Source organism: Heterodontus francisci, chromosome 6 (assembly GCF_036365525.1).
Source record: "Heterodontus francisci isolate sHetFra1 chromosome 6, sHetFra1.hap1, whole genome shotgun sequence".
Taxonomy (NCBI): domain Eukaryota; kingdom Metazoa; phylum Chordata; class Chondrichthyes; order Heterodontiformes; family Heterodontidae; genus Heterodontus; species Heterodontus francisci.
In genome coordinates this window covers 27,046,965-27,065,899 of record NC_090376.1, presented here as the reverse complement: position 1 = coordinate 27,065,899, position 18,935 = coordinate 27,046,965, and the positions used below count along the sequence as shown (strand labels likewise).

At 44.7% G+C, this 18,935-nt stretch overlaps 1 protein-coding gene across 2 annotated transcripts in view; it reads right to left on the bottom strand.

Moving 5' to 3' along the window:
- Window positions 1-18,935, bottom strand: part of rab6a (RAB6A, member RAS oncogene family) — a 112,999-nt gene that overhangs the window by 50,915 nt on the left and 43,149 nt on the right. For both annotated transcript variants that reach the window (XM_068033373.1, XM_068033374.1), the window contains exon 2: window positions 9,025-9,083. In XM_068033373.1, the coding sequence (XP_067889474.1) occupies window positions 9,025-9,083 (59 nt within the window). The remainder of the gene's footprint in view (window positions 1-9,024; window positions 9,084-18,935) is intronic.

The following is an 18,935-nucleotide window of genomic DNA, read 5'->3' as shown; positions in this document are numbered from 1 at the left end:
GTGCATCCTTGTGCTGTTGGAGGGAGAGTAGTTCGCAGGGTCGCCCGGGAGCGACCAAATGTCAGGAGACGTACCTACCCAGTAATAAGGGCATACCGAACGTGTCTGAACTACCTGCAGCTGTCAGAATGCCAGTGCAGAAGACGACTGCAGCTGTCACGGGGGACTGTCACATCTCTGAGATGCTGTCAGTGGATGTTGCATCAAACTGTCTCGGTGGCCATCCAATGCCAGTCGCTCTAAAGGTCACAGTAGCTCTTAACTTCTATGCGTCTGGCTCCTTCCAAGCCTCAGCTGCAGACTTGCGCGGTGTCTCACAATCAGCAGCGCACCATTGCATAAAGGTTGTGACTGATGTATTGTTTCAACATGCTGACCATTTCATCATGTTCAAGACGGACAACACCAGTCAGGCTGAGAGAGCCAGAGGCTTCAGGATTATATTCGGCTTCCCAATGGTACAGGGCATGATAGACTGTACTCATGTGGCCCTTAAGAGCACCAGCTGGACAGTCGGGGGCATTCATGAACCGCAAGGGATTCCATTCAATGAACGATCAGCTCCTCTGTGATCATTGGAAGCAAATCATGCAGGTGTGTGCACATTACCCTGGTAGTTGTCATGATTCTTTCATTCTCCACAACACACAGGTGCCTGCAATTTGCAGTCCTACACACAAAATGGAGAGATGGATACTTGGCGACAGGGGTTATCCTCTGAAGACATGGCTCATGACACCAGTGAGGAACCCAAGGGGTGAGGCGGAGGAACGATACAACGGGAGCCATGCGGCCACCAGAGTGACAATCGAGCAAACTATAGGCCTCCTAAAGATGAGATTTAGGTGTCTTGACTGCTCTGGTGGATCACTGCAGTACGCACCATCGAGGGTTTCCAGAATCATTGTTGTCTGCTGTGCCTTGCATAACCTGGCGATTGAACATGGAGATGCCCTAGAGGATGATCAATGTCAGCGCGATGTGTCATCAGATGATGACGACATTTCCAATGAGGAAGATGGGCATCAGTCTAATGATCATGGAGAGGAAGCTGAATGTAACTTGGCTCCAACTGCTAGAGAAACAAGGAAATCTCTATTAGGAACGCTTTTCAGTTGAAATGATATAAATCTTCACACATTTCAATCTGCTTTATGACATTAATCATTGTGAGGATCTGACAGTGCAAAATCTCTAACCTTTAGGGGGTGAGACAAAGCGAATAACCAATCCATCACATCATGAGGGACGCAACCCAAGTGTGTGGCCTCACATTTGAGACAACTTGAGTTGACTAACAATGTAATATCTAACTTCAGGAATGACATGTCCAATGACAAAATCTTGAATTTAATCAAACACTATTGTTTTACAAATCAAATAAATGTACTTCAAGTCACCCAGTGCACCAGTAGTGAAATTAAAGTGTTTTCTTAATCTGTTTACGCCTGCTCATGCGTGTGCATGATCCCTCGCCACCAGACTTACCAGAGGCAGGTGGCTAATCTTGTTGCCACCCTGCTTTTGATGACTTGGGAGGAAGTCCCCTGCATGCTCGCGGCCGTGAAGGCCCTGGCATCTCAGGGTTCTCATGACAAATATCATGAGCACCCACTAGCACCCCGGGATTTAGTGGTTCACATGTCCCTGGCGGAGGGAGCAAGGAGCTGCAGGATGCATCAGAAGCGCCGTGACAGGAGCTGCCATATGCGATCTGCTGCCCGTGTCCTCGTGAGGCTCTGGTGGTCCTCAATGGTGACATCAGAGCGCTGAGTGTCCTCAACCTGGCGCAGTTGCATCAGATTATGCTCTCTGATGCTCTGGTCCAGGGAGGCCACAGTCGCTATGAGGTCCCGAATTGCATGAAGAACTGGTCCCTCCAATGCAGCCGCCAGTCTATCAATGGAGGAAGCCAGGTGTTCAAATGCCTGTGAGTTTGCTGAACTCATAATCTGGATGTATGTCTCCAGAGTATGAGTCATAGCGCGCAACGTCTCAGGCAACTCCGCCAGATTTCCATGGACCGCATTCTGCACCTGCAACATCGCCCAACGAAAGGATGATCTCAGAGGCACGTCATCAGCTTGCGGCTCTGCACTGGCACGGCATCCCACTCTCCTCCGAGTGTGTGATGCATCAGCCGATTCTGCCTCTGATATCTGGCCCGGCAACTGTGCTGTGCTCACGCCAGTATGTGACATTGAATCCCCAGACACAGTCATCCCAACTGAAGTGTCAGTATCTGCTGTGGTACTTGGTGCGTCGCGATGATATGACAATGCACCCTCTGAGGCGCCCTCCTCCACCTCAGAGGTGGATGGTCAGGCAACGGTAACGCTTCCTGGCACATGCTGGATTTCACCTGTTGGGAAAAGCATTGTGATCAGTTTCATCATCAATCCAGAGTTAAGCACAAGTTTGTGCCTCCAGCATGGTTACATCTGGGTGATGTTACAACTGAGAGCAACATTCAGTGCATTTGACATTCACCGAATCATTGGCACACTAGTGCAGCCTCACCACCGACCCCCCCACCCACTCCCCACCATGAAGTGCTACTCCACATTCTGGAACACTCATTCTCATGGTCAGGTACACCGGCCTTGCCATCTGCCACGGTGTGTCCTCCTTCCTCCCCTGCTATAGTTAAGACATCCTCCTCCATCCTGGTTAGGAATGCCTGGGTGGCTATGCCGCCACCAGTACGTGACCTCTCCCAGGCATTGTGTGCCCTCTTTTCCTGAATAAACAAAGATACTTATTTTACAGATAGTCGATGGCATATGACTGTCACCCAAAGGGTTGGTGTTGCATTTCACTGCTGTGACAGTGTTGGGTGCAACATTAACACCACAGCATCAGCGTTCATCTCAGACTTGCCCATCATGCGTCCCATTTCAAGGCAGCAGCCAGGCATTGATCATACAGGGCTTCCACAATGCATCACGGGTACACAAAAAACCTCCCTTGGCACATAACCGATTAGATGAATGAGGAATGTCCCTTACCCAGGCAGAGCGAAGCAGGTCATTGAGGCGCTTGCGGCACTGTATCCATGTACGCCTCACAACACCTCGGCTGCTGACCTCCTCTACAACCTATAGCCAGGCCCTCTTGGTCACTTCAGAGGGTCTCCTTCTCCCATCTGAGCTGAACAGAATGTCTCTCCTCTCTTCAACGGCCTGGAGGAGGACCTGCAGTGAATAGTCAGAAAATCGGGGGGGCAACGCGATTGCTTCTGCCCTCCATCACCTCTAACAGCAATATTTTTGTCTCCCAGTCTTTCTTGGTTTCAATGAATGGAGCCTTTGAAATCTCCAGACTTTAACACAGTTGTATCTTCCTTTACATCAAATGGGGAACTCAGTGCTCTGTTTCAAATCAGTAATTCTTTATGTAGGGCTTACAATCAGCCTTCTGCATATGTGGCCCCACCCCCAATGATGCTGAAGTTCCCGCCCACGCACGCCATTTCTTTTCAGGATTACACAGCGGACCTGTTGATTAGCTGATCAGCGCATGACGCCGGCAGCCAGGCAACGCGGAGCGGAATCGGGGGCCTGATCCGCTTTGGGCGGATCGGCCCCGGGGCTACCGATAAGCGAAAAATTCTGGCCATAGAAGATCTACCAAGCAACATCGGCGGGTTGAACATCAACAACTTGGAGGTACGCAGATGACACTACACTGATTGCAGAGTCAGAAGAGGCACTACAGGAAATTGTGAACAAAGTCAATGCAAGGAGTAGATTAAAAATGAATGCGAAGACCAAGACAATGGTGAGAAGCAGAGACTTAACCCTGGAAATGAAAATTTGAGGGAAATGAAAAGTCCTGAAACAAGCGCTCACATACCTTGGGCAGATTATCACAGACAATGGAAGATGTGTTTGTGAGATCTGAAGCAGAGTTGAGACAGCCAAGACCAGCTTTGGCAAAATGAAGGACATGTTATCAAAAAACTAAGCCTGAATCTTAGGAAAAGAATACTGAGGTGCTAAATTTTGTCATCTATGTTATATGCCTTGAAGACATGGACAACAAAGAAAGAGACTATAGATAAGCTGAATGCATTTGAGATGTGGGCATATAAGGAAATTCCGCATATCCTACACAGACAAAGACTAATGTGGAAGTACTGAAAATGGCTGGAGGAGAGGGGAAATTAGTGTATAACATCAAAGAGAGAAGGATACAATATTTTGATCACATCATTAGAGCAGAAGGTAGACAGAGACAATTATTGGAAGGAAAGATCGATGGAAAATATAGGAGGGGGAAGAGGAGGAGAAAACAGATGACTGATGGAATGGACTGGATGCAGTTGACCTATGCAGGACATGCAAGTGCAGTACAGGACAGAGGCAGGAGAATCATGGCAGTAAACCTTCTGGGATGGAGATGACACTAATGAATGAACGAACGGTCAACGGACCAGGACCAAAAAAAAAGCAATGGATTTAGTGAAAAAAGATATGAGCAAGTTGGCTGGTGATATCTTTGATGCACGTGTGATTGGTACCAGTGACATCTGGATGGTGGGGTTTTATGCCCCTTGGTGTGGGCACTAATAGGGTGAAGCCTGGGTGGGCATAGGCAACCTCAAATGTTAAACAGACAGGTCGGAAGGGGAAAACTGGCAGCAGTGGATGCCACAACTGAAACTGCTAGCTGTTCAATATGGGCTTTATAGATATCCCACCATTAAGATAGTCCACAAACTATGACTTTGCCCCTACTGACTATGATGACATAAAATCAAGAACACCAGAACACAAAAAAAGGAGTAGATGACCAGAAGGCCCATCACGACTGTTCCACCATTAAATACAATCATGGCTAATCTTGGGCTTCAATTCGACTTTCCTGCCTGCTCCCCATTATCCCTTGATTTCCTGCGAGACCAAAAATCTATCTATCCCAGCCTTAAATGTATTTAACGATGGAGCATCCAGAACCCTCTGGGGTAGACAATTCCAAAGATTCACAACCTTTTGAGTGAAGTAATCTCTCTTCATCTCAGTCCTAAATGATCAGCCCCTTATCCCGAGACTGTGCCCCCGCGTTCTAGATTTCCCGACCAGTGGAAATAATCTCTCAGCTTCTACCCTATCGAGCCCTTTCAGAATCTTGTATGTCGCGATGAGATTGCCTCTCATCCTTCTAAACGCCAGAGAATATAGACACAATTTACTCAGCCTATTATAGGACAACTCCCTCATCCCAAGGACCAATTTAGTCAATCTTTGCAGCACCGCCTCCTGTGCAAGTATATCCTTTCTTAAATGTGGAGACCAAAACTGCACACAGTATTCCAGGTATGATATCACCAAAGCCCTGTACAATTTTAGTAAGACTTCTTCATTCCTGTACTCCAATTCCCTTGCAATAAGGGTCAACATGCCATTTGCCTTCCTAATAGCCTGCTGCACTTGCATGTTAACTTTGTGCATTCCATGTACGAGTACACCCAAGTCTCTCTGAACATTGAAATTTACCAGTTTCACACCTTTGAAAAAATATTCTGCTTTTCTATTTTTACGACCAAAGTGACCAACTTCACACTTCCCTACATTATACTCCATTTGCCATCTTGTTGCCCACTCACTTAACCTGTCTATATCTCCTTGCAGCCTCTCTATGTCCTCCCTGCAGCTTACCTTTCCACCTACCTTTGTATCATCAGCAAACTTAGATACATTGCTCTGTCCCTTCATCCAAGTCATTAATAGAGCATAAATAGCAGAGTCCCCAGCACTGATCCTTGCGACACTCCATTATTTACTGCCTGCCTTGAAAATGCCCCATTTATGCCCACTCTCTGCTTCCTGTCTGTTAACCAATCCTTTATCCATGCTAATATTTTACCCTCAACTCCATGAGCCCTTATCTTGCCTATTAATCTTTTATGTGGCACCTTATCGAATGCCTTTTGGAAATCCAGGTATACTACATCTACTGGTTCCCCTTTATCTACCCTACTAGCTACACCTCAAAATTACTCTTAATAAACTTGTCAGACAGGACTTCCCTTTAATAAAACCATGCTCCGTGCTGACTTGTTCTAATCATACTATGCTTTCCAAGTGCATTGTTAAGACTTCTTTAATAGTTTCCAGCATCTTCCCAATGCCCAATGTTAGGCTAACTGGCCTGTAGTTCCCAGTTTTCTCTCTACCTCCTTTCTTGAAAAGCAATGTAACATTGGCCAACTTCCAATCTGATGGGACCATTCCTGAATCTAAGGAATTCTGGAAAATTATAGCTTGTACATCCACCATCTCTGCAGCTATCTCTTTTAGAACCCTAGGAAACAGGCCATCTGGTCCTGGGGACTAGTCAAATTTTAGTCCCTCAAGTTTCTCCAATGCGTTTTCCTCTATCAATTTCCTTAATTTCCTCACTCTTTTTAGCCCCTAGGTTATTCTGGTATGGAACTTGCATCTTCTACTGAAGACAGACACAAAATATTTGTTCAATGCCTCTGCCATTTCCTCATTCCCCATGATGAATTCTCCTGTCTCTGTCTCTAAGGGACCAACGTCTACTTTAGCTACTCTCTTCCTTTTTATGTACTTATCAAAAAGTACTACAGTTGCTCCTGTTTGAGTTGTTTGGTGAATATGCGCCAACTCCATAGCTGCTTGAGATTATTAATGAAGCTTTCCTAAAGAATAAATGACCAACTATATGTTGTTACTATATTGCTACAAATCCTGGACACACGGGTTTCTGAGAGAAATTACTGTCTAAAAGTAATGAAGATTATTGCCAACAAATACGAGAGAAAATATACTGGAAACACTCAGGTCAGGCAGCCTCCGTCGAGAGAGAAACAGAGTTAACAATCTGAAACGTTAATTCTGCTTCTCTCTCCACAGACGCTGCCAGAGCTGCTGAGTATTCCCAAGATTTTCTATTATTAATTTCAGATTTCCAGCATCTGCAATATTTTGCTTTTATAGTAATGAGATGAAAGGTCATTGACCTGAAACATTAACTGTTTCTCTCTCCACAGATGCTGCCTGACCTGGAGTACCTCCAGCATTTTCTATTTTTAATTTCAGATTTCCAGCATCTGCAGTATTTTGCTTTTGACATACAAGAGACTGAGTTTGGCTCAAGAAAGACTGGAAGATTCCTTGGGTATTGGGAGGTTTGGTTACTTGACTCTGGCTGCAATCAACATCAGGAAGATGAAATATGCTCTGTTGAATATCTCATTTAGTGAGCAGGACATAAACGAGTTTCTCGGAGATGACAGGAGAGGTCGAATCATTCCCACATGATAACCCACAGTCGCCAAAATTCACTTACCAGCAAGAGAGGAAATTTATCTGCGATGTGGATCTTTAGGACTGACAAAAGGGGAGCAGCGAACCGATGGTTTCCCCATTCAAACAGAGACAACAACCTTCGCCTAAAGATTTGAACAGACCGGGCTGGAATTCTACGCCACCCCAGCGGGTCGGATGGTGGCGTGGGGGCGGCATAAAATTAAGCGGCAGGCTCTGGGAGGCCTACCCGCCCCAATTCCGCCTATGGACAGGTTTATGGAGGTCAGGCAGGGGGGTGGGAAATGGCCCGCCCACCGGCCCGAGGCCAATCATGACCCTTAAGTGGCCACTTAAGGGCCCTCGCCCACCTCCACGGGTATTTTACCCGTGGCAAGCGGGCGTGTTGGGGACGTGAAAGGCCGCCAGGCAATAGCTGCCGGCCTTCCCTCGCCCCGGGGGGGGGGGGGGGGGGGGCATGGTAGTCGGGCACAGGGTGCTTGATTGAGGGCCGCCCCCACCTCCCAACCCACCCCCGGGATCCAAGACGCCCCTCTCCCCGCAAACGACCACCCTGGCCTCACCAGGGCATGACTGATCCCCCTGGTGAGGCAACCCAAACTTACCCACTCTCTCGGATCCATGGCGTCGACTGGGCTGCAGTCCCAGCAGCGGCCACCGCTCCCAGTGGCGCTGCTGAGACTAAGAGATGCCGGCCCGCTGATTGCCGGCAGCTCACAGAGGCGGGACCTCCTCCCTCAAGTGGGTGGAAATCCCGCCTCGGGACAATTAAAGCCCAGGGATCTGCAAAATACGGGACGGATCTCCGGGCTAGACGGAAGCGGGTTTGTCACCAACATTTATTTCGGAGTCTGGCTCCCATGCGCCCACTGTAAAATTCCGGCCCATATGCCCACATTGGAGTCTTATTTCATCTTTCTAGCTGGCTGTATTTGCACTATGGCCTGTAAATGTTTCACAAGGGGCTAGTTTCTAAAATTGAATATTGCAATTATGTTTCAAATTTGGAAGCTATTTAATGCAAAAAGGTTCAACAGACAATAGAGGCCATTTACTGCATCTGGTCCACTTGGTTTGACTATTTAAATTGTTTCTTGTGTCTCTTTGGGCTGGGGAAGGCAGGAAGGATGGTGGTTGTACATACCTGCATAATGCATTTGTATATTTCTACACATATTTTAGCAATTTTGAATCCAAAGAATCTCAATCTGCCTGTAACAGACTATTAAATGGGATTGACGATTGAGAGTTTTGGATGGTTGACAGTCAACTTTTTGGGAAAGTGTATTTCACTGAATAAACTTATGGTTTAAATAGCTAAAACCATTTTTCTCTGGGGGTAGCAGAAGGGAGGCTGGAAGTTCATGTCAGTCAAGAACTGTTAACAGATAGCACTAATATTTTCAACTTGCCCAAAAGTACTACTTCCTCCTCTCTTGCCAATTTAAGCAAGACTACAAAGCAACTTTGTAAGCGACCCAAAAAAGGAAGTACAGGTGTGGGGTCAAAAAAAAGTTTCATTCCCTCCAAATCAGGGTAAAATGAAAGGCATTTTAAAACTGCAGAAACCTCAGTGAGCTTATTCCTTCATATTTCTTTAGTCAGTCTTGTGTCAGCAGTTTATGGCAGAAATAGTTTTGCCTGAGGGGAACAAAATCATTTAAGCATCAAAAAGCTAAGACATATTTTATGAAAGCTGGAATGAAAGCACTAACAATTAAACTTTTACCTGGTAAGTGTTGTCAAAGCTGTCATACATGAACCTAGTTATCAATGAAGTCTTCCCCACTGAAAAACAAAAAGCACAAAATTTACAAGTTGCCCCCAATTTCTTGGATCATTGGAACTGAACATAAAGGCACAAAATAGAAACACAAATAATTCCTTAACCTATATATTCTTGGCAATGGATCCTCAAAGTGAATGTTCAATGCAGCAGCAAAAATATTTAGAGTGTGTTGAAATGGAGTCCTCTTGCTTTATTTGTGTATACTGGAAACCCAAGACAAAGTCAATAAACTAACAAAATTAAAACAATCCCAATTTAAATATTCAGTTTTTATTTCTTGTTCCTTAAAAATAAACCTTGCAACTTCTATTTGTTCACTTGAATCAAAAAGTATATTTTTAGAACGAACTCTCTTCGACTAAGCAGTAATCCCCAACTGGAAATGTGTGTAACTCAAAATATTTTTATTCTTCTATCCCTTTCAAATATTGAATTGATACAAAATGTTAAATGGATTGTATGTAATGACGACTATGCCTCAAGTTATTTTATCTAGTCCTACCTTCTGAACTTAGTCAACATGTTTAAAACTTTGGAACAGAATCTATGTCCCATTTTATCGCTCACAGATGAGAAAGTTAGAAAGGTTTAGTACTCAGCTGAAATATCATCCCCCCACATTGCTTTCAAAATTATGGGTTGCTAGAAACGCAGGCCATGGGGCAAGGTAGCAACCATCAGATTCTGCTCTGAACATCCAATTGTGTCTCATTAAACATGTGTTAAGCCACAACCAACTACACATGAAAACTGTATACTAGTTGCTGTTCAGTGATTTTAAAAGCAACTGGAGCACGTTTACCAAGATACTAGCTGGGGAATCAAGGGCTGCAACATTATCTTCACCTGTGACCTGGTACCATATTGAACCCAAGCTCCCAGGATGAAAATCTGTTTTGCTGGCTATAAAAGTACAACATGGAATGTGCTTGGGCAAAAATGTGACTAATTTGAGTCTAAATTGTGAAGAAAACCAGGACGCTTCTCACCACTGCCACTACCTCCTGTGGCTGTTACTGTAAGTCAAAGCAACTGAATGCAGCTGCATGCTATAGGCAGGAATTCAGAGTATTTTGAGCACAGTTAGGTGGTCTGATTGGCATTTAAGTTAGCAGGTCACTTATTTTTTCCTAATTGTTATATCAAAATCAAGTACAAAAGTAATCAAAATGTAGCAATTTTTATTGGCTGGGAAAGTGGTGACAACAGCATTTGGAACGAACCTTTGCAATTCTAACAGTTCAGAATCCTTCTTTGCTATCGATTTTTTTTAACCATCTTCCAATAACATTTAACTGGTTACTAAGTGGAGAAAGGGTTTCAAAATTAACATTCAAAATTATAAAGAATAATTTTCATTATTTACGGGTGGCTGTAAAGGACAATCCTTGAGGCAGGTTCTGTACGTGAAGGTGCTGTGAGGAGTTGTTTTTGATGCTGGCGCCTGTTGTCAAGCTGCTGTTGCAACTGGTTGTCGTAGTAGTGCACACCAGTCCATAGGATGTGTCGCCATTTCCCTCTTTTGCCAGCTGGAGACTCCCAGGTGCGACAGTCGACATTTGACATTTGGGTCCTTCGCATCATGTTTGCGAGCATCCTTGAATCAAAGCTTTGGGCGCCTCACTGGTTGTCTGTACAGTGAGGTAGCCAGGGACTGGGAGTCTCCAGCTGGCAAAAGAGGGAAATGGCGACACATCCAAAGTGGACAACCTCACACTTTCCCCACATTATACCCCATCTGCCAAATTTTTGCCCACTCACTTAACCTAACTATATCTCTGCAGAGACACTGGGCAGAATTTAGCGAGGCGGTTTGGTGCAGAGAGAGAGGCGTGGGGGGGGGGGGGGGGGGAAACGGGAATTGTATTAGACGCTCCCAGAAATCAGAAGTCATGACATTGGTTCCAGATTTAGTCAGTGGTGGGTAAGCTCCAAGGTGGCGTTGCCACCCCGACACGATGGAACAGTCATTTTAGTTGAATAGGTTGTTGGAATGCATTAGCATGCAAGTGATCGCTATTTAATGGGGAGCTAGGAATTAAGTGAACGACGGGCAGCCCTCATGCCTTAAACTGTAATCAAAGAATGCACGCTTGTGAAAAATTACTCATCCAATAGGAATACATTGGAATATATAAAAATTCAAAGTACAGTGTTAATTTCTAGTATAAATATCTGCATTGTGTTTATCTACATGTGAAGCAAACTTAAGGTGGGGAAAAACAAAGTACATAAAATCTATAGTAAAATTCTATACTTGGCAAGCATTCACAATCAGCTTCCTCAGTCAGCAATTCATTAATTCAAACCAGTTTTCTGCCATACCATCAAAAACATTGATAGTGGCTCCCATCCTATGTCACATGTAGTCAGTATGAAATAGAATGCTTAGATATTTGGAAAACACAGGCAGGTGGAAATAAAAGAAAGCAGCAAATATAGCTTGGATTTAATCATAAGAATATAAGAAACAGAAGCTGGAGCTATTTGGCCCTTCGAGCCTGTTCTTCAACAAGAACAAGGCTGATCTTTATCTCAACTCCACCTTCCTGCACTATTTCCATTTCCCTTAATTCCCCAAGTACCCAGAAATCTGTCCTTCTTTTCCCTTGTCCCCTCCCAAAAACGGCCTAACATTTCAAAAAGTCAAAATTAACTTGTTAAAACAGTTAAGTTCTAACCTAAACAAACTTATTTTTATCTTTTACCATGATTTAACCCATTAATTTATCACTACTGTCACTTCAAAAACATGCACATATTAGCAACTTGCTCATTAAAATTACATGCGGTCAACAGCATATTCATCATTGTGTATTACCAGTTCAAATCTTCCAGAAAGCACTGAATAACAGTGCCTAATTCTTAGGAACATAAAAGACCTGATCCAAAAAACAACCAAGATCAATTGGATCATTGAATAGAAGCATTAGGTGTCAGGCTTGAGTCAATGGTAGTGCTCAAAACCACAACCTTCTGACTTGAGGTTGAAGCCCTGCTCCAAAGGATTAAACATAATCTAGGCTGACACTTGCATGCAGAACAGAGGGAATCCTGCACGGTCAGAGGTGTTGTTTTTAGATGAGACATTAAACAGAGGCCCCATCTGCCCTCTTGGGTGGACATAAAAGATCTCATGGTACTACATCAAAAGCTAGGGAATTTTCCTGGAGCCCTCAACCAGCACCTATAACAAATGATCTGGCCATATTTCATGGTTGTTTGTGGGATCTTGCAATGCACAAATTTGCCACTATGTTTCCCACATTACAAGTGACTACAGCAGAAAAAGTATTTTGGGATGTCCCGAGGTCGGTCTTTTTATTAGGCCGCAGTCAGAATAGAGTCCAATTTTGAGTACCATAGTTTAGGAAGAATGTGAAGGTCATGAAGAGGGTGCATAAGAGATTCCCCAAGGTGATATAAGGAATGAGGATTTAGCTATGAAAACTAGAGAAATTGGCACTCTTTTCATTAGCATAAAGATTAAGTGATCTCTGAGGTGCTCAAGGTTAGGTGAGGTTTTGATAAGGTGGTTAGGCAATAGCTACTGCCACTAGTTGACAAAGTGTATTAATTTAAGACCACTGTAGAAATCATAATTGTAAACATTCAAATAACATTTTTAAATAGTATGAGGAAAAGTGAAAGCGAGTAGAAGTAGATAGCTGCCATAGGCCTGATGGGTTTTGTGAATCTATATACAGTCATAGCACAGCAGGTTGGGGACAGGAGGGGCGGGGGGCATGGAGAGAATGAAAATAAATGAAAAATGGAAAAAGGAATGAGAGTTAGGCTGAAGCAAAGGTATAGCAAGCAGGAGGAACAGCCAATGTTTCAAGGAAGAGCAACCCCAGATTGGGTGTATAATGGACATAAGGAGTTATATAGGTTGCGTGGGACTAAGCCAAATAGATCTGATAAGGATGAGAACTCTGGGTAATGTGTTGCAACATAAATGAGATGCGTGGAGCCCATTTATGAAGATCACAAACAGATTCATTAACAGCTAAGCTATTGTATACAGTACAGAGCAAACTATTTACAGAACCTTCCGCTACACGTTAATTGCAGAGTGACTCTGGCTTGTAGTCAAATGACTACTTAGCTCATTAGCATTCTGAGATCTTAAAAGGGACATCACTCTTAAAGGCAATCATAAAACATCCCCTTTCTTTCCAAAGATAAGTCGTATACGACAAGTAAAAACATAAAACTAGATATCAAAATTAGTTATACGGGATATAGATTATAAAATACAAGTATAGAAGCTTAAGAGTCCATATATGGTTTGACAACTCTTCCAGATCTGGTTATGGTGTAACCTTCTGGGGATGTGGATTTCACCCTTGGCTGTTTTTGGTTTGCAGGCACGTCGTCAGTGTATTGGTTGTTGTCCTGTTGTTCCGTCACACCTTCAATCATTGAAGTGTGTTCTTTCGAGTCCACTGGGTGCAATTGGAGTACTACACACCTCTCTTACTTAGTTTTGGTTCCTTCTCAACACCACTCCGCTAGGATGTTGTAATGGCGTTGGACCTAGACTCACTGCATACTTTGGATGCCTCTGCGGTTAACCATGTTCTCATTGTGGGGTGTATAACCTTGACCTTTTGTCCTACGTTTAGCTGAGGTAGTTCCACCTAGAGGCCTGCTTTAGGTCGGGAAAAGGAACCTGACCCGAACCCGACCAAACCACAGCGGGCCAGAGCCCCTCCAATTTTGCCCTGAGCCCGATCCAAACCCGCCACTACTCGGCCCGACCCGACCATCCGTTTACTTACCTTCCTGACATCGAACCTGCAAGAAGCTGCAACGCATGCGCGAAACATCAGTGACGTCACTCGTTCACTGCGCACACTCAGTTTCGCCCCGGACTCCCAGGTCAGGTAAGTTTTTTTATTTTTAATACTTACCAGCAAAGCACTTACCGTGTGTGTCCGGCTCGACCCAACCCGACTCTATTTGGACTCGGCCCAACCCGACCCGAGCCCAAAAGCCGGCCCTGGAAGATGGGCCCGACCCGAACCCAACACAAGTTGTTGGGTCCCATCGGGTTCGGGTCGAGTAGCAGGCCTCTAGTTCCACCCCTGCGTGTTGGTCATGCACCATCTTCCTTCTCCCGTTTTTTGAGCAGTGTCTCCTGCATCTCTGAGAACTTGGACAGATGGTGGCTTGGCAGAATCTTTCGCACTTGTCTGCCAAGCATGATCTCTGCTGGTGATGGTAAGCCCATATCCATAGGTGCAGTTCTGAGGTGGAGCATGGCAACACAAAAATCTTGTTCTGTTGTCCTACACTTCAGTATAAGTGATTTGACTGTGCGAACCATTTGCTCAGCATGACAATTAGATCTAGGGTAATATGGTGAGGACATCACATGGTTTATGCCCCATTTGGTGCATATATTCCTGAAAGGTTTGCTCATATACTGTGGCCCATTGTCAGAAATATTTCTTCCGGTGCACCGAATAGACTGAATATGGCATTCAACGTGTCTGCATCGACTGCACTTGAAGTGGCGATTTTGGAATCTCAAGGGTGTAGAGGTTCTTTGCATTGTTGTGGCTGGTGGCTCTGGCGTGCCTCACACATCCTCACTAAGCTTTTGATGTCATTATTGATCCCTGGCCAATAAACAGTGTCTCCTGCCAGTCGCCTTGCTCGCTCTATGCCCATATGGCCTTGGTTTAAGTTGTGACAAGATGTCCTGTTGGACAGCTTTGGGCACAATCACTTGTTTTCTCGAAGGTGAGCCTCTTGAGATACTGAGTTCATCTCTATAAGGCCAAAAGCACCTGAGGGTTTCTGGCACCTCTTTTGCCATGTCTGGCCAACTTTCTATGATGACTCTCCACAGTGCCTTCAGTTGTGGGTCATTGCCTTTTCCGACTGTAGCTGATCACATTTGTGCTGACCAAAATGTAATAAAATCGATTTTGTGCACATATTCCACCTCAATGTCCATGCTGTCTACTTGTAGATCCAGTGGAACTTCTTAATTCTTGCTCAGGTTTGGCAATCTGCTCAGCATATCAGAGGTGACCATTTTGGTACAAAAACATTTTGGTACCCAGCTCGTAGCAGACGAAGTCGTACACCTGTACTTTCACTGTCACTGTAGTCGAGGTGGTCCACTTGTCAATAGTTTGCGCCAGATCATCTCCAGTGGTTTGTGGTTGGTTTCTACCGTGAACTGCTTACCGAATAGGTAGGTGTGGAACCTTGTGATCCCAAACATCAGAGCAAGTGTTTCAAGCTCTATGTTTGAGTAACTGGATTGTGCTGAGGATAAACATTTGGACCCGAATGCAATTGGTTTGCCATCCTGCAGGATGCACGCTCCTAGCCCTATGAGGCATCAACTTCCAGGATCGTCTTCTTCCTTGGATCGTAGTGCTGCAGGGTACAGGTTTCTGCTGACAATGCTTGTTTGAGACGCTCAAACATACGCTTATGGTCCTCCTGCCATACAAATGGTACATCTTTCTTTAAGAGCACTCTAAGTGATGATGCTTTGTCAGAAAAGTTTGGAATGTATGGTGCCAAGAAGTTGAAAAACCAAAGATATCTCTGCAGATCTTCCTTGTCTTGTGGGGTAGGCATATGCCTTACATCTTCAACTTTGCCTGGGTCAGGACAGATTCCGCAGCCTGAATAGACGAAGCCAAAGAAATTGATCTGACTTATATTCACTTGGCACTTGTTGCTGTTAAAAACAAGCCCTTCGCAACGAGCTACTGCCATCAGTGAATTAAGATTTCGATCATGCTCTTCTTTGGTTTTGCCCATTACCTCAATAGCGTCGGCAATGCATATACATCCTGGTAAAGGCCTGCTACCCGACCCGAACCCGATGAGACCCGACATGCGTCGGGTTCGGGTCAGGTCGGGTCGGACACAAACGGCAAGTGGAAAAAAAAAGAAAAACTTACCTGAGCTGTGAGTCCGGGACGAAACTGAGTCTGCGCAGTGAGCAAGTGAAGTCACTGTGACGTCATTACGCATGCACTGCAGCTTCGGTAAGTAAAGGGATGGTCGTGTCGGGCTTGAGTCGGGTCAAGTCGGGACCGGGCTTGGGGCAAAATCGGAAGGACTCGGGCCAGGTCGGGCTGTGGTTTGGTCGGGTTCTTTTTCCCGACCTGATCAGGCCTTTACATCCAGGCACATTTTCCATAATTCTGTCCATATGCTGAACAGATTTTTAATTGACAGAGAAACCAAAGGGTAGTCTCTGGAAATGATATCTTCCAGATGTGTCCTGAGGGTGGTGACTTCTTGAGGACTCCTTAGCTAAGTGTACCGACTAATATCCATGCTTAGCATCCAACTTAAAGAATTTGGCTCCTGTGAACTTGGGATTCAATTCCTCTGTCAGAATCTTGTGGGGCCATCTCTTTAGGAAGAGGTTTAGGTGCCTCGGATCTAGACATACCCCAATTACTCCATCCTTCCATACGCACATAATTGAGCTGCACCAGTCTGTGAGATGATGCACCCGACGGATAATGTCATTGCACTCCATGTCATCTAACTCACGTTAAGCTTTTCTTGTATGCACTTGCTGCACTTTCTGGCAGAGTCAATTGACAGAATTGCATCCTCTGAGGTACAGTACAGAATCGCCTTTGAAATCTCCTATGGCGTCGAACCTGTCCAGGTAATTTTGTTGGAGCAATGGACTGACTCAATGCGAGTACCCTTAGTCATTTCTGCTGTAATGGGTACCTTCGTGACCTCGTGAATAGTCACGATGTTGAGGTCCTTACATGCTGGTAGTCCTGCCACTGCTGGTCCGCTTGTGTATACCAGGTAAAATATTTGCGGTTTCCATGCTGACTTGCCATAGCTGCACTGCCTTGTTCGTATGAGGATGGGTGACCCATTGTATGCAGATAACTTTGCAGTTGTTGGTTGTATCGTTAATTTCCAATGACTCCGGTAGGTATGCTTCAGGATTCGGATTGGCAGGATATTTGCACTGGCTCCGGTATCAATCTTAACCCGGAATGTGTTTGCCTACTTTCTTTGGGCACATGATGTTAATGGTAGCAAAAGCTTCCAGTTGTTTGACTTTATCAACACAGTGTCAGGTTCACAATGTAAAATGCCTGCTCATCTTCTGGCTGAGAATCACTCCACTTTGAGTCTTCGCACGTCTGTTTCGCTGTGGGCTTCATGTATCGGCTTGCGTTTACGCAGGTCTCTGGCATTCTCCTTGCTGCTGTTGTCCTGTTGCTGTGCCTGTCTTCTGTTTGTTTGTGTCCTACTGTAACTTCTGGCTGCATTTTTGGAGCCAAATTTCTTGCACAGACGGGCCCAGTGTCCTTTTATACCGCACGCCTTGCATAGGTGACGAAATGCAGGTCAGTGGGACCAACCACACTTATCACACAGCGTGCTTGCTCTTTTTGACCTGGTTATCATGCAGATACGATTGGCTCCAACTAGTGCTTGCAGATGCTGTTGTCCAGCTACAATGGCTTCATATTTCCTGCCATCTTCGAGCAGCGTATCAATGCTGTGACCTTCAGTTTCCGCCCCCCCCCCCCCCACCCCCAAGAGGTCTTTCTGAAATGCTTCAATGGGTGCTGAGACAATCACCAGCTCCATTAGTTATTCTAACAGCTCAGTTTCTGAAAAATCACATTCATTGCCCTTACTACAGCATCTACTGATAAATTAATCTAACGATTCTTGCGGCTGTTGCCTGTAGGACATCAATTCTAGGCGGTGAATTCTAAATAATTGGAGCTGATCATCTCGCACTTTCCATATCTTTGTGGGGTCTTTCTCGTCCTCTTCTGATAAGCCAGAGGTATTGATTCTGTATAACCCCTTATTTCCAATGCTAACAGTTTTTTTTTTTAAAGAGCATGCATCTCTGGTGCTGTAATCACTTGGTCTGTGAAGCATAACTGCATTTTGTTTTAAAAATTTGAACTCTGATTGGGTGTCAATGGCCTTCCAGTTCATGCTGGGAAATTTGGTATCCATCTTTCTGCTGTCCTTTTATTTAAAACTTGCTTTAAGACTTGTTCTATGACTCTGCATTGTTTCCTCTTTAAGAAACTCATTTCGACTAGCTGCTTGGATGGAGGGTAACAGGTGTTTGATAGTGTTCTTTGTTTACCTTGTTTGCAACACTTAAGCTTGGCTGTTTACACAGATGTTCAATTGCTTTTTTTTTGATAGAGTTTATGTTCTTCACAATCGAGTGGTTTAATATGAGATTTTTTTTTAAACTTTGGCTGCGTGAATGGAGACTCTACAGTGTTCAGGGTTTTCCCACGCTTTTTGCTACTGAATGCCTTCGGTAATGGCGCCGACCTCAATCAGCCTGGGAGAGAAATCGGGTTTTCCCCTTCTTAAAAAAAAATATGGAGTCTTTGGGGGGGTGGGGGGGGAAAGTCAACTTTTAAGCACTTCAAAGCTTCTTTTTTTTTTAAATCCAGTATGCCTCGACCATTGGCACAATGACTCACCCAATCACAGGAATTTACTTGCAGCCTGTCATTCTGCTCAGTCTTCTACAGCTGGGGGCAAGTCCTTTCTTCTTTCCACTTTTTGGGCCAGTATTTCTTTTGAGCAAGCTCTCTTTTAGCTGCAGGAAGGATCATTTTCAAAGCTGTTTTACCCGTGGTCTTTGTCTTTTCACCACAACTGCCACCTTGAAATGTTCTTTATGTTGTCTGATGCAACATAAATGAGATGCATGGAGTCCAGTTATGAAGATCTCAAACAGGTTTATTATAGTACAGAACGAACTATTTACAGAACCTTCATCTAGGTGTTACAGTTGCAGGGTGACTCTGGTTTATAGTCACATGACTATATCCTGGTACTTAGCT